The sequence below is a fragment of the Budorcas taxicolor genome, chromosome 16, assembly GCF_023091745.1.
Source record: "Budorcas taxicolor isolate Tak-1 chromosome 16, Takin1.1, whole genome shotgun sequence".
NCBI lineage: Eukaryota > Metazoa > Chordata > Mammalia > Artiodactyla > Bovidae > Budorcas > Budorcas taxicolor.
The window spans coordinates 63,793,294-63,806,218 of NC_068925.1; the positions used below are offsets into that span (position 1 = coordinate 63,793,294).

General features: G+C 46.7%; 1 protein-coding gene across 1 annotated transcript in view; it reads left to right on the forward strand.

Annotated features, from left to right (window-relative positions):
- CACNA1E (calcium voltage-gated channel subunit alpha1 E) overlaps positions 1-12,925 on the forward strand; it is a 332,597-nt gene that overhangs the window by 280,312 nt on the left and 39,360 nt on the right. Inside the window, exons 27-32 of the mRNA XM_052653512.1 lie at positions 1,442-1,538; positions 3,967-4,127; positions 4,873-5,010; positions 6,534-6,735; positions 7,788-7,952; positions 8,928-9,038. Coding sequence (XP_052509472.1) covers positions 1,442-1,538; positions 3,967-4,127; positions 4,873-5,010; positions 6,534-6,735; positions 7,788-7,952; positions 8,928-9,038 — 874 coding nt within the window. The remainder of the gene's footprint in view (positions 1-1,441; positions 1,539-3,966; positions 4,128-4,872; positions 5,011-6,533; positions 6,736-7,787; positions 7,953-8,927; positions 9,039-12,925) is intronic.

Sequence of the window (12,925 nt, forward strand, 5' to 3'; positions counted from 1 at the left end):
TGGATGCAAAAGGCCATTGATATCAATGTGATACTTTTGGGTTATCTACATTCATATCTACAGTTGAGTAAAAGTGACTTATAGGTCATGGATTATAACCATTTAAGAGGGTCTGAAAATATACATTCTAGCCAGTCAGTATTCCATTAAATGTCTTCCTGCCTTGCCTTGTATGAAAGAATAGATGGCCTTTGATCTTCCTGTCCGGGAGGATGGGTATGGCAGGGAAGGCAGGGTGGAAAACAGGTAGAAGCCTTGGAGTTTCCATCTGATGTTCTAGATGGATCCCATTTCTTCTGATTGTCGGTATCGTGGTAATCTGGGCCAGTGTGAGGGAAGAACCGGAGCCTGAGCTCACTATTTAGAGTCTCATTTCCTACCATCTGTGTGTTTTACAAATTGCACTTGTTTGACTTGAATGCAAAGATCTCAGGGGATGAGTGGGGTGGAGAGAGAAATGCAGGTTGACTTATTCATTTCCTTCCTGAAAATAGATGTATTTTGTCTACTAGGAGCAAACATTTTTGAGAGGCTGAAGGGGGAGGGTCATTAGCTGTAAGGCAAGGATAAAGGTGGGCGGGGGCTGCAGTTTGGGCCTCCCCCAACTGTAGGCTGTCCACAGTTTGTGCTGGATACAGAGGGCTTGAAATGGGAAGGACTGCAGGAAGAGCCAGCTGCACAGAGATAATGGGGGTGTGAGCCAAGGTCCTGGCTGGAAGCCTGCATGGCATGCTGTCTCTGGAGCAGGCAGCCTGGCACAGCAAGGGCATCCTGTCCCTGCCAGCCCTCCTCACCCTACTCTCCCTGGAACTGTGCAGAGGTGACCAACCTATAAACCAAAAGGAAGGACTAGGTTGAGTCTTCAGATAAGACTTGCTCTCAACTGGGGCTCCCTATTCAATTCAACAAATATTAGGTTGGCCAAAAAAGTTTGTGTGTTTCTGTTAAGATGTCATGGAAAAACCCAAAGGAACTTTCTGGCCAACCCAATATTGTTAGAGAGCCTTCTGCTGAAGACTCCCTAGCCTCGGCATGGTGCCCATCCACACTGGGCTATGGCCCTGTTCCTTAGTCCGTGTATCATCCATTTCCATTTGGCCAGTGTGGTCATGAGCTGCGTGGCTCTGGCTGTTGGGAGGGGGAGAAGTGTTGAAAAACACACATGCATGGGTGCCTCTGTGGTGTCCCGTGTCTCCCTCTGCATGGGTATACATGGGTATGTGAGTGTATGTGCATGCATGTGAGTGTGTACACCCTGGGGAGTGATTGGGAAGTTTTCCCGGAGCATGTTTCTTGGGGGTCTCCCTGAAGGAGTCTACTCTGACCCAGTTTCTAGCCTCTTGACCACCTCTCTCCCCCTTCCCCCTGCTCTGTTAATGCAGTAGTGTGACCATCTCTTTAATTCTCCCCTGTCCTGTGATTCCCTGGGGCTTCTCTGCAGAACCAACAAGGGTCGGGATATCAAGACCATCAAGTCCCTGAGGGTTCTCCGTGTCCTGAGGCCGCTGAAGACCATCAAGCGCCTGCCCAAGCTCAAGGTGATGTTCACCAATTTCTTCCCTTCAGCTCCCCTTTGTCCATGTTTTCCTCTCTAGCCACCATTGGCCTGCTTTGGGAGAATTATTTCTGGAAATATTCCTGTTGCTCACATGAGGACTAGGATTCTTTTTGTCTGCTAAAACTAAGGGTCTTAGTCTCAAAGGAAAATAACCAATGTCCCAAGAACTCTCCAAGGAGGCTTTCACCCCTTGACTCCAAATCTAGGAGGTATTTTCTACCCACTCTGGCAAGTCATAGGAAGAACCTTGTGTGGCTTTGTCCTGGGACCTCCCGTGTGGTTAAGGTGGGTCAGATACCAGAATGGAAGCAACAAGAGCTCTGGGTGTCATGGTCTGTATACTTGGTCAGACAAAGTAACCTGGGATGGTTTCTTTCCTCGTGATTCTAGAGAAACAAAGGACCTTCTAGGCTTGATGCTTCATATTTTTGTGGCATGAAAAGGTCAACAACTTGCCCAAGGACAGTCATTTTCGGCTCCAGCAGAGAAGAAATGGGGACGTGAGCTCCCGCAGCTGAGTTCTCCCTATTGTCAAGACCTGTGTCTGCATAGGTCTAAGTCTGGCTTCCCCTGCTCCCTGGCCTGATGGCCCATCCTGCGCTCCTTCCCTGAGGCTTCCTGCCCTCAGGTTGCTGGCATGTGGAACCTGCCTCTCTCACACACATCTGCTGCTGTTATGGAGGCTGAAGCCTCATGGGATAGAAGTTCTTCCTCCCTGTATTCCTGCGAATGAGAGCCAGTCACCACTGGGCAGGGAACTGGGGACCCCCATGCTCCCCATTCCTCTGTCCCACTGAGTTTACATCACCTCTAATATTCCCCACCCATCCTCTACCAGCACCACCCCAGATGCTTCCCTTTCAGCCCTCTGGCTCTGCAGGGGGATGGTAAGCCAACCAGGTTGATCAGAGGCTTAGGATCACAGGAAGGTCTCTTTTGAAAGACCCCTAACTGGCTGAGACACAGCTTCCTCTCAGAGCCCGGGGCCCTTGCTATTTGAATGGGTTCCTGAGGAGAGAGGCTCATGCCTCACAGGAAGTGTCCTCACCGCCTGCTCCCCTCCTCCACTGCCTGGCCTCCCCTCCTGGATGAGGTGCCTCCCATGGTGATGGGCCCAACACAGGGCCTGGCCTGGCTCAGCACCCGTGAACATTCATTCCTTTCTGCCTTACCCCCAGCAAAACGTAGCCAGGAGCCCTGGGGCCCAACAACCACTGTCGTTAGCCGCAGCCCAGGTCCGCTGGTCTCATCTCCTCTGAGCTATGCTGTGGCCCAGAGAAGAGCTCAGACGGGCGGATGGTGTTACTCACCAGGCTGGAGAAGGCGCCCCCAACCTTGGCTAATTCCAATTAATTAGGAAGGGCTGGCGCCTCGCTCTGCAGTTCCATAACCTGAGGGAAATGTAGGTGGATCTGATAATTCCGTGAGTCTGCGTGTGGCTCCCATTCCCTGCGGTGCTGAACTAATTAAACCAGCAGTGTTCACCCAGCACCGTGAAGAGGCAACCGCTCACACGCAGGGCCGCTGTGGGGCTAGACTCGCCAGTGCGCCAAACCTACAAACCTAGAAAACAACCCCAAAATGGTTTGAAATACATTGAATTCCCGTGTAGCTCTTCACGGAGTAGGGCCTAGAAGGGATTCTCCAGAGGGAGATTCGGTGCCTTGGACTGAAGCGCAAGTTTCTGGTTCTGTCCTTCAGTCCTTCTGTCTCTAAGAGGGCATCTCTCACCCCTTCCCACATCACCTGTTGAATCTTCAAACCCGGCACAGTTAGCTTTTAAACTAGAGAACCTTTATCTGAAATGTGGAATGCAGTTGGGGGTAAATGTATGAACTTATTACAGATATCATTAAAAGGAACAAAGATGATGGTTTATCACTCCCCGCTCCATTTAGAAAGCAAAGGGAAAGCAATACATATTCAATAGACAAACCAAATCTACGAATGTGCCCCAAATAAATGAGGTTTATAGATAAGCTATTTAATGTATTGCAGAAAAGGGATCCTTGAAATCATTTAGCCTATTGAATGCCTAAAACAGGCTAAATGATTTCGAGGATCCTTTTTCTGCAATACATTTCTGTTTCACGCTAAGTGAAGTACACGTAATGGAATTCCACAGAGGACTTCCTCCACTGCCTGCTGCCATCTGGTCTCTTCTGCTTCGGGTTTCCTTTCAGATTCAGAGCATGTGTTCCCCTCCCAAGTGGCAGGTTGCTGTAGTCATGACCAGGTTAGAGGCCAGGCCTGAATCCTGTGAGTGTCACTTCTTAGTAGGGTGGTATCTTCTGGGGCAGCTTCTCCGAGCGCCGGCTGCTGGTTATGTGGGTCCCATGCAGCTGCGGGCATGCCCACAGGCCATTCCAGGGACTCACACACCAGGGCTCTCTTTTTTCTGTTCTCAGGCTGTCTTCGACTGTGTGGTCACCTCCTTGAAAAACGTCTTCAACATACTCATTGTCTATAAGCTCTTCATGTTCATCTTTGCTGTCATTGCGGTTCAGCTTTTCAAGGGCAAGTTCTTCTACTGCACGGACAGTTCCAAGGACACAGAGAAGGAGTGCATGTGAGTGCCTCCAGCACGCACCGCGCACTGTCTGCTGAAGTGTATTTCGATAAGGCCCACTCCTCCCTTTATAGATAGGTCATTTCTTTCTCCCTTACTTAAATCCATTGCACTTTGGGGGAAAACAAAAGTCAAAATATGAAGTTGCTGCATTTTGATTGAGTACCTCTTTTGTGTCAGGCATGGACATTTCACATCCGGTTTAAATTTTAAATCTTTCTCATGACCTTCTGAGATGGGTCTTCTTTGCACATTATAGATGTGGAAGTTGAGGCACAGAAAGTTTGAGTTGCTCAAGATTACTCAGCAACTAACTGGGCTTCCCTTGTGGCTTAACTGGTAAAGAATCTGCCTGCAATGCAGGAGACCTGGGTTCGAGCCCTGGATTGAGAAGATCCCCTGGAGAAGGGAAAGGCTACCCACTCTAGTATTCTGACCTGGAGAATTCCATGGACTATATAGTCCATGGGGTCACAAAGAGTCAGACATGTCTGAGCGGCTTTCGCTTTCACTTTCACCCAGCAACTAGTGAAAGGATTAAGATTTAATCTTCCATGTCTATTGGGCACGACATCTCATTGTTGTTCCATGATAATATGCTGTCATAATAAAATCCCTCCTTCCTTGCATTTGAATGCCAATAATTCAATAATTACTAGGGTACGTTATTGTAGTCCCTAGAATTTCTTTGCTCTTCTGTGAACTATAGTGACAAGGTTCTGGTTCATTTCTGCTCTGGTTTTAGAGGCAACTACGTAGATCATGAGAAAAACAAGATGGAGGTGAAAGGCCGAGAGTGGAAGCGCCATGAATTCCATTATGACAACATCATCTGGGCTCTGCTGACTCTCTTCACTGTCTCCACAGGGGAAGGATGGCCTCAGTGAGTAATGGGTTTGACTTGGCGTACTTGTCTGTAAGCTGGGCTGGGACCATGTGTTTGCTTTGAGAAGCTGATTTAAGATGAACAAGGCTAACCCTTGGGTATTATACCAAGGAAGGTAAGTGGTTCTGAATAGGTGAGACAGGCAGGAGAGAGGAAGAATGAAAATCCCTCAGACAGGAATCAGGCGGGATCTGATGAAGTCAGGGAAATACCCGGTGCACTTCATGTTTTAGCTGATTATCGAGGAGCTGAATGGAGCCATCTGACTCTTACAGAACAAATGAACTTTGAACAGCTCTCCATGCTTTAGGAGAGTCCCTGAGGACTGTTTTAGACACATTTATCATCCAGGTTGACCCTGGACATGAGAGAGGCTGAGGGTTAAGGATGAGCTGGCAGAACCCAGGGACACTTTCTGTGATCATACCTTATATGGCAAAAGTAACAATGCAGTTTTTTTATGCTGCTCATGGCGCTAGTGGTGAAGAACCCACCTGCCAGTACAGGAGATGTAAGAGGTGCTAGTTCGATCCCTGGGTCGGGAAGATCTCCTGGAGAAGGAAATGGCAACCCACTCCAGTATTCTTGCCTGGAGAATCCCATGGAGAAAGGAGCCTGCCAGGCTACAGTCCATAGGGTTGCAAAGAGTCAAACATGACTGAAGTGACTTAGCACATAGCTGCAGGCTGATTTTCAGAGACTTGGCAATAACCAAGACACCACTTTTTGGTGGCAGCATACTCTGTTGGCAGCAAAATGCCAAAGGGGAATTGCGGAGTCTTGCTATTTCATAACAACCTCAACTATAAAATAATGTCACTCTGGTGCTTAGGAGTTGGATCCGGGACGGCACAGGGGCCAGAAACAGCAGTGGCTTGGGGGTCACCAGATCGCCACCGACTTGGTTTTGGAGCCCCAAATTCATGGAAGATCCATGAAGTTTAAAGGATGATTTGGGAGAATGGCATTGAAACATGTATACTATCATGTAAGAAACGAATCGCCAGTCTTATGTTCGATGCAGGATACAGGATGCTTGGGGCTGGTGCACGGGGATGATCCAGAGAGATGATATGGGGTGGGAGGTGGGAGGGGGGTTCATGTTTGGGAACTCATGTACACCCGTGGTGGATTCATGTCAATGTATGGCAAAACCAATACAGTATTGTAAAGTAAAATAAAGTAAAAATTAAAAAAAAAAAAAGTCAAATAAGAAAATGCAGGGGGCTTCCCTGGTGATCCAGTGGTTAAGCGTTTTCCTTCCAATGCAGCATGAGTGGGCTCAGTCCCTGGTTGGGGAATTAAGAACCCATAAGCGTAGTGGCCAAAAAACCAAAACATAAAACTGCTTCTACAGTATGTCACGAATTCAATGAAGACTTTAAAAATGGTCCATATCCAAAAAAAAAAAAAAAAATCATATGTGTATATAATAGGGGGCATAACAGCTAATGAAGCCTTGAGTCAGAGCAGCTGCCAAGACCACCTCCACCATGCCCGCCTCCTCTTTCTGTCCCCAGAGTCTTGCAGCACTCGGTCGATGTGACAGAGGAAGACCGAGGCCCGAGCCGCAGCAACCGGATGGAGATGTCCATCTTTTACGTGGTCTACTTCGTGGTCTTCCCTTTCTTCTTTGTCAACATCTTTGTGGCTCTCATCATCATCACCTTCCAGGAGCAAGGGGACAAGATGATGGAAGAGTGCAGCCTGGAGAAGAACGAGGTGAAGCAAGGGGGTCTGGAGCACGAGGCAGCGGGGACTCCAGAAAGGACTGTCAGACCAGCAGCATTGGAGGAAAACAGAATGTTCTCCACTCTCTGATGAATTAGAGAATTGGGGGGAAATGTTTTAGTTGGTCATCAAATGAACATCTTTGGAGCATCTGCTGTGTTTAAAGCCTAAGAATAAAGCATAGGAGTGGGCTTCCCTGGTGGCTAGATGGTAAAGAATCTGCCTGTAATGGGGGAGACCTGAGTTCAATCCCTCAGTTGGGAAGATCCCCTGGAGGAGGGCATGGCAACCCACTCTAGTATTCTTGCCTGGAGAATCCCATGGACAGTGGAGCCTGGCGGGCTGTAGTGCATGGGGTTGCAAAGAGACATGACTGAGCGACTAACACTTTCACTTTCATGAGGCACAGTGACCTGGAAGGGATCTGTTTAAGACGCAGTCCTTACTTTTATGCAGCACGTAGTCTAGAGGTTGAGGGTGAAAGACGTGTGCTAACATTATAACATTAAGACATCTGCTTCCCTGGCAGTGTCCCTCAGTGGTGTGTATATGCTGGAAGGGTAGAGAACAAGTCTTCCTTGTTACTGCTCTTTGTAGTAACAAGTGTGGTTCTGGCACATTGTCGAGTTCATTGTTTTTATCCTGGAACTGCACTAGAAATCGATAAGAGTCTATAAGACAAATGCAAAGAAAGTCCTGTGGGAATGAACGGGGAGATAGATTTTTACTTCTGACTGCAGGCACCAGGTACGGCTTCCTGCCTAGTCATCTCAGCCATGTGCTGTGTAAGAGACCACTATTATCACTGAAAACATTAAGTATGGGACTTACTGTATGACAGCAAGTATTAAGTCCTTACTGTATGACATCCCACCTGTAGCTTTGTCCAGATAATTTCTTTTGCTACTTTCACCTCTGCTTGTCCAGTCCTAGCCTCTTCTACATTGTCCTCTTCTCCTAAGCATCTAACAGAGAGCCCCCCGGGGTAAGGGTGCGAGGTTTGGGGGATCTGAGCCTGGCTAACCAGTGTGACCCTCCTGCAGAGGGCGTGCATCGACTTCGCCATCAGCGCCAAACCGCTCACCCGCTACATGCCCCAGAACAGGCACACCTTCCAGTACCGTGTCTGGCACTTCGTGGTGTCTCCATCCTTTGAGTACACCATCATGGCCATGATCGCCCTGAACACCGTCGTGCTGATGATGAAGGTGAGAGGGTGGTGGCTGGGAGGCGCTGGGGCAAGCCGAGCCTCGGTGACTGCCCCCTTACAGGGCACATGTGTGTGTGCCCAAGACACTGAGAAAACCCTCCAGGAGGGTGAGAGGGAGGTAGGGAGGATGAATGGGGACTTGGTGTTTAATGGGAACAGAGTTTCCGCTTAGGAAGATGAAAAATTTGGAAGATGGTAATGGTGAGATTTGTACCACAGCGTGAATGTGCTTAGCGCCACTGAACCTTACAGTTAAATACGGCTAAAGTAGTATGCTTTGTATGAGGTGACTTTTGCCGCAATAACAAACAATTTAAAAAATTCAAGATTGGAAACTCTCTGGCAGTCCAGTGGTTCGGACACCTCACTTCTATTGCAGGGGGCACAGGTTCATTCCCTGCTCGGGGAACTGGGATGCCACAGTTCCAAACTGTGCGCCATGGCCAAAAAACCCCCAAAAACGGCTTATCAGTCTGTTGCCTCCTTACCTACTTTTCCATCGTGGAATCTCTCTTTGAGCTTGTCTCCATCAGCAACCCAGCCTCTAGGTCCTTGGGGTAAAATGCAGTGAAATAACATAGCAGCAGTCATGGAACTCTGAAGGCAAAGGTTGGTGATGGCAGTCCGATGCAGATGAGGGTGGAAATGTCAGGTGTGAGTGATTGTGGGGTGCTAAGAGTCAGAAGAGGCATGATGTTATTTAATACTAAATGGTAAAGTGATTAACTTTTGGAAATGTTTCTGTCCTCCTCGCCTTCAGTTTTAGGAAGACTGGCCATTTTGCTAATAAGATTTGTGTTCCTCTCTGTTTTGTTTTGCTACATAGGATGCGTACGTCTCCTCTCTGGCCCTAGATGACCGTCTTTCCTTCTACATCACGCACCAGAATGTCCCCCTAGGGCAGGGATGCCAGATGGCCAGCCTCAGTGACCTGGATATGCCTCTCACCTTTCCTGTTTTCTCTTCCTGGCAGTACTACTCTGCTCCCTGTACCTATGAGCTGGCCCTGAAGTACCTAAATATCGCCTTCACCATGGTGTTTTCCTTGGAGTGTGTCCTGAAGATCATTGCATTTGGCTTCTTGGTATGTCGTGGGATTTGTCCTGACCTCATGCTTGTCTTCCCTTCTCTTTGGGTTCACATTCCCAGCCTCTGTTGGAAGGGAGGGGTGGTCACTGCTACTCCGGAAATGGTTCACACACCCACCCACCTAACTGTAAATTTGTCTGGACTGCTCAATAAATGGTCATAGAGACAAGGTGCTCTGTGTGTGTGTGGTGGGGGCGGGGGGAGGGTGTTAGGAGACAGGGCAAAGGGAACCAGAGCCCTCATAATGACCTCAGCTCTGTTCTCTCAAATTCTATCCGTGCTCAAGGGGCCACCAATATTGGGTCTTACTGGAACTTCGTAATATTTACCTGTTGAGGAGGAGCCAAGCAAGGACTGGGCTAGTAAACCCGAGTGCTTATTTACTGATGGAAGGTTTAAACTCTTAGAACTCAGATGGGAAGATAGCTGTCCCTCTTAGCCCCCAACATAGAAACTAATAGATTTTATTAATACCTAATTGTCCTCCTCCCTTTAGTTACATGAAGAGTAACTTTTGCCAACAAAAATAAATGTTTAGTACTAAAGCTTACAAAGACTAGTGACCTTTAAAGTGTCTGTATGTGAGAGAGAGAGATGTGGGCATTCTGGAATAGGTTTGGGGAGCACTGGGATGAGTTTTTCTGGCATGAGTCTTCCTTTTACTTTTTTTCAACTGCTAATTATAGTTTTGGCAGATTCTCACATCTGCCATCAAGCGTGTTAAGCAAACCTGGCCCTTTCCTTCAGTGTCCTATAAACAAAACAGTTCTCTCTGCCACCCCACCCCCGACCCTTGGCTCAGTGTTTACAGTAAGATCAGTGGGATACAGATAAACCCACCTGACAGCTGTTTCACACTTATTTTGTGTGTGAGCTACCATTTCAAATTATATGTGTATATGGCCTTCCCTGAAAGAAGAGAAACTTCGCTTATTATCTGAATGTGGGTTTGACTGCTGGCAGCTTGAGCAGGGACTCTGACCTCAACGTGGTAGTTGTGAGTGTTGACAGTGGGGGTTGCTTCTGGCTTCCCAGTGGTTCTTTGCAAAGTCATTGATTTGATGGTATAGGGAGGAGAGTTGAAGGGAACCCATGGCAGGTGGCTGTATTGTTGGTTGTCGGACTCCCTTTTGAGTCTTAGAGAAATCAAAAAGTAAACTACCAGCCACAAAGATGCCTTTATAATACAGTCTAGCCCTGGGCAGGGGGAGCAAGGGGCGGGGGAAGCTTATACAACAACAGGAAAAGTTTTCCTCCACATCTTGATTTACTTGCATGTTGGATTGATACTGTCTGTGCTTAAGCCCCCAATTATGTGTCAAATTATAGGGCATACTGAATACCTACTTATAAGCTTAACTAGGTGATTCAGCCCCAAAGCCTGCCTCCTTCCCACCCTCACCCTCATATTTTCATTCAAGGTCTAGAAGCATTCTGAACACTATAAAAAGCACCACTAGCCCCAAATAAGTCTTTTCATTGATATGGTGCTGTAGGTTTTCAGAATTCCGTAATACACACTGGTTTGTCAGAACTCCGCAATGACTCTGAAATAGGCATGGCAGAAACTATCCTTGTTGTTGTTATTTTAAATGAGGAAATTGAAGTTCAGAAAAATTATGTTGCTTTTTGAAGGTTACAGACTAAAAGGCAGTAGAATTGGATAGTGGAATGGGAATGAAAAAGGAAGGAAGGAAGAAGAAAGAAAGGAAGAGAATTAAAATACATTGGTTGTCTGGAAAAAGAAAAGTGAAAGTGTTATTTGCTCAGTCATGTTCGACTTTTTGTGACCGCATGGACTGTAGCCCACCAGGCTCCTCTGTTCATGGGATTCTCCAAGCAAGAAAACTAGAGTAGATAGCCATTCCCTTCTCCAGAGAATCTTCCTGACCCAGGGGTTGAACTCAGGTCACCTGCATTGCAAGCAGGTTCTTTACCATCTGAGCCACCAGGGAAAAATCTTTACATATTATTAATTTTACCTTCATAAGAACTCTGTTAGATTGGGCATTATGGTTTTCTTCTTATATGGATGAGCTGGGACTCAGCAAGATTCAGTACTTTACGTAAGCTTACTAAAAGGCAGAGCCTGTGTTCAGATCCTGGTCTATCTGGCTTCGGAAGCCCACACTTTGTCCTCCATATCTCCTAGTCTGTACTATACCCCTCTGACCTTTACCATGCTGTATTGTAAAGCCTCCTCTATTGGAATCCAGGGCTTCTGTCCCCCAAGACTTAGATTTATATTCTAGCTCATATATGGGGACTATCAAAGAATGCAACGCAGGAGACCCATGTTCAATCCCTGAGTCGGGAAGATCCCCTGGAGAAGGAAATGGCAACCCATTCCAGTATTCTTGCCTGGAGAATCCCATGGCCAGAGGAGCCTGGCAGGCTACAGTCTTTGGTGTTGCAAAGAATCAGACGTGACTGAGCGACTATTGCTCACTCACATCTAAGAATTAGGAAGCTCACTCCAGGTTGGAAATAGGAGAGCCCTGAGATGTGAGGAACTCAGAGACTCAACTTGGCCCCAGTCCTGAAGGAGTAGGCACCCTTAACAGCAGTGAGTTTGTGAGGCTGGATGTCTGGTTTATCTACATGCCTGGCAGGTGCCTGTGACTTTTGAATCAGACAGACCTTTCCAAGCCTCAATTTTCTCGTGCATTAAAGGAGGATAACAAGAACTGCCATGTACAGCCATAGATCCTGCGTGTGTGTACAATCAGGGAATATACGTAAGACGTCTGGTCCTGAGTAGGTGCTCATAAATGTACCCTCTCTCTCCCTGCACCATTTCTATCACATTTCCCTCCCCGCTCTTCAACCAGCCCTACCACTCAGTAATTTGTGAAGTATTTATCACTACCTACTAAGAGCATCCATGGGAGGAATAAATGAACTGAAAGAATGCTGAGCAAGGGTCTGGCACAGAATCCGGCACGTAGAGTAAGGATGCTTGAATGCCAGCCCTGGGGGTGGGAGAGGGCATAGTTGTGCAGTCTCAAGGGTCACTTACAGGAGCGGCCACCCATGGGCAAGTGGGTGATGTTTTGGAGACCCAGGCATTCTCTGTCTTTTAAGGAATATAGTCCAAGGTCTGTGTTCACCTGAGCCCTGGAGATGAGAGCAGAGCCCACTTGGCTCTCACGTTCCAGAGCTGAACGTTTTCTGGTTGGTGCATTTTCCAGGTCCTTTACTCCTTCGTCTCCTTTAACCTTCTCATCTCATGACTGCTTCCTTATATCTTATTTATTCACACCTCCTCGAAAGGTGTAACAGAGCCGAGAAAGATGGGAAAGATGATTTCATTCATCCTATTGCCAATCAGAAGTTGGTTTGAAAAGGTTCAATGAAGTTAGGAAGAGATTTTTGATACATCTTTGATCTTTAGGCACTTAGTTCATCTCTGTGACTTTTACTGTTAGTTGAAAGTCAGAATGGTGTCTTTATAGGGTCCCATGACACTACTTAAATAATTTAAAAGTTGTAGTTATAGAAAACCTTAGACTAATAATGTAAATCATTTTATTGTCTTGTAGGTGACAATGATGATCTTTCTTTTCTTGGAGGTCAACATGTTCTAGGCTACAAATCACTTTCTTGCATATTTTTATGTAGTATTACATTAAAGAATCTTACGTGTTCTTTATATAGCTTTTTAGTGACAGCTTCAAAAACAAGGTTTTCAAATAGTGATGAAACTGCTTCCCAAATAAGAAATTCTCAAATTAGTGAAGGAGAAACTGCATTTTTGGTTAGAAATAGGAAACTAAAGCCAAAGTTAAAATGAACTTGTCTTGGAATTGAAAAGCTTTAATTCCAAGTGAAAGAGTTATATCATGAAAGATATTTTTTCTTTATTTTCCCCCCTTGTTTTCT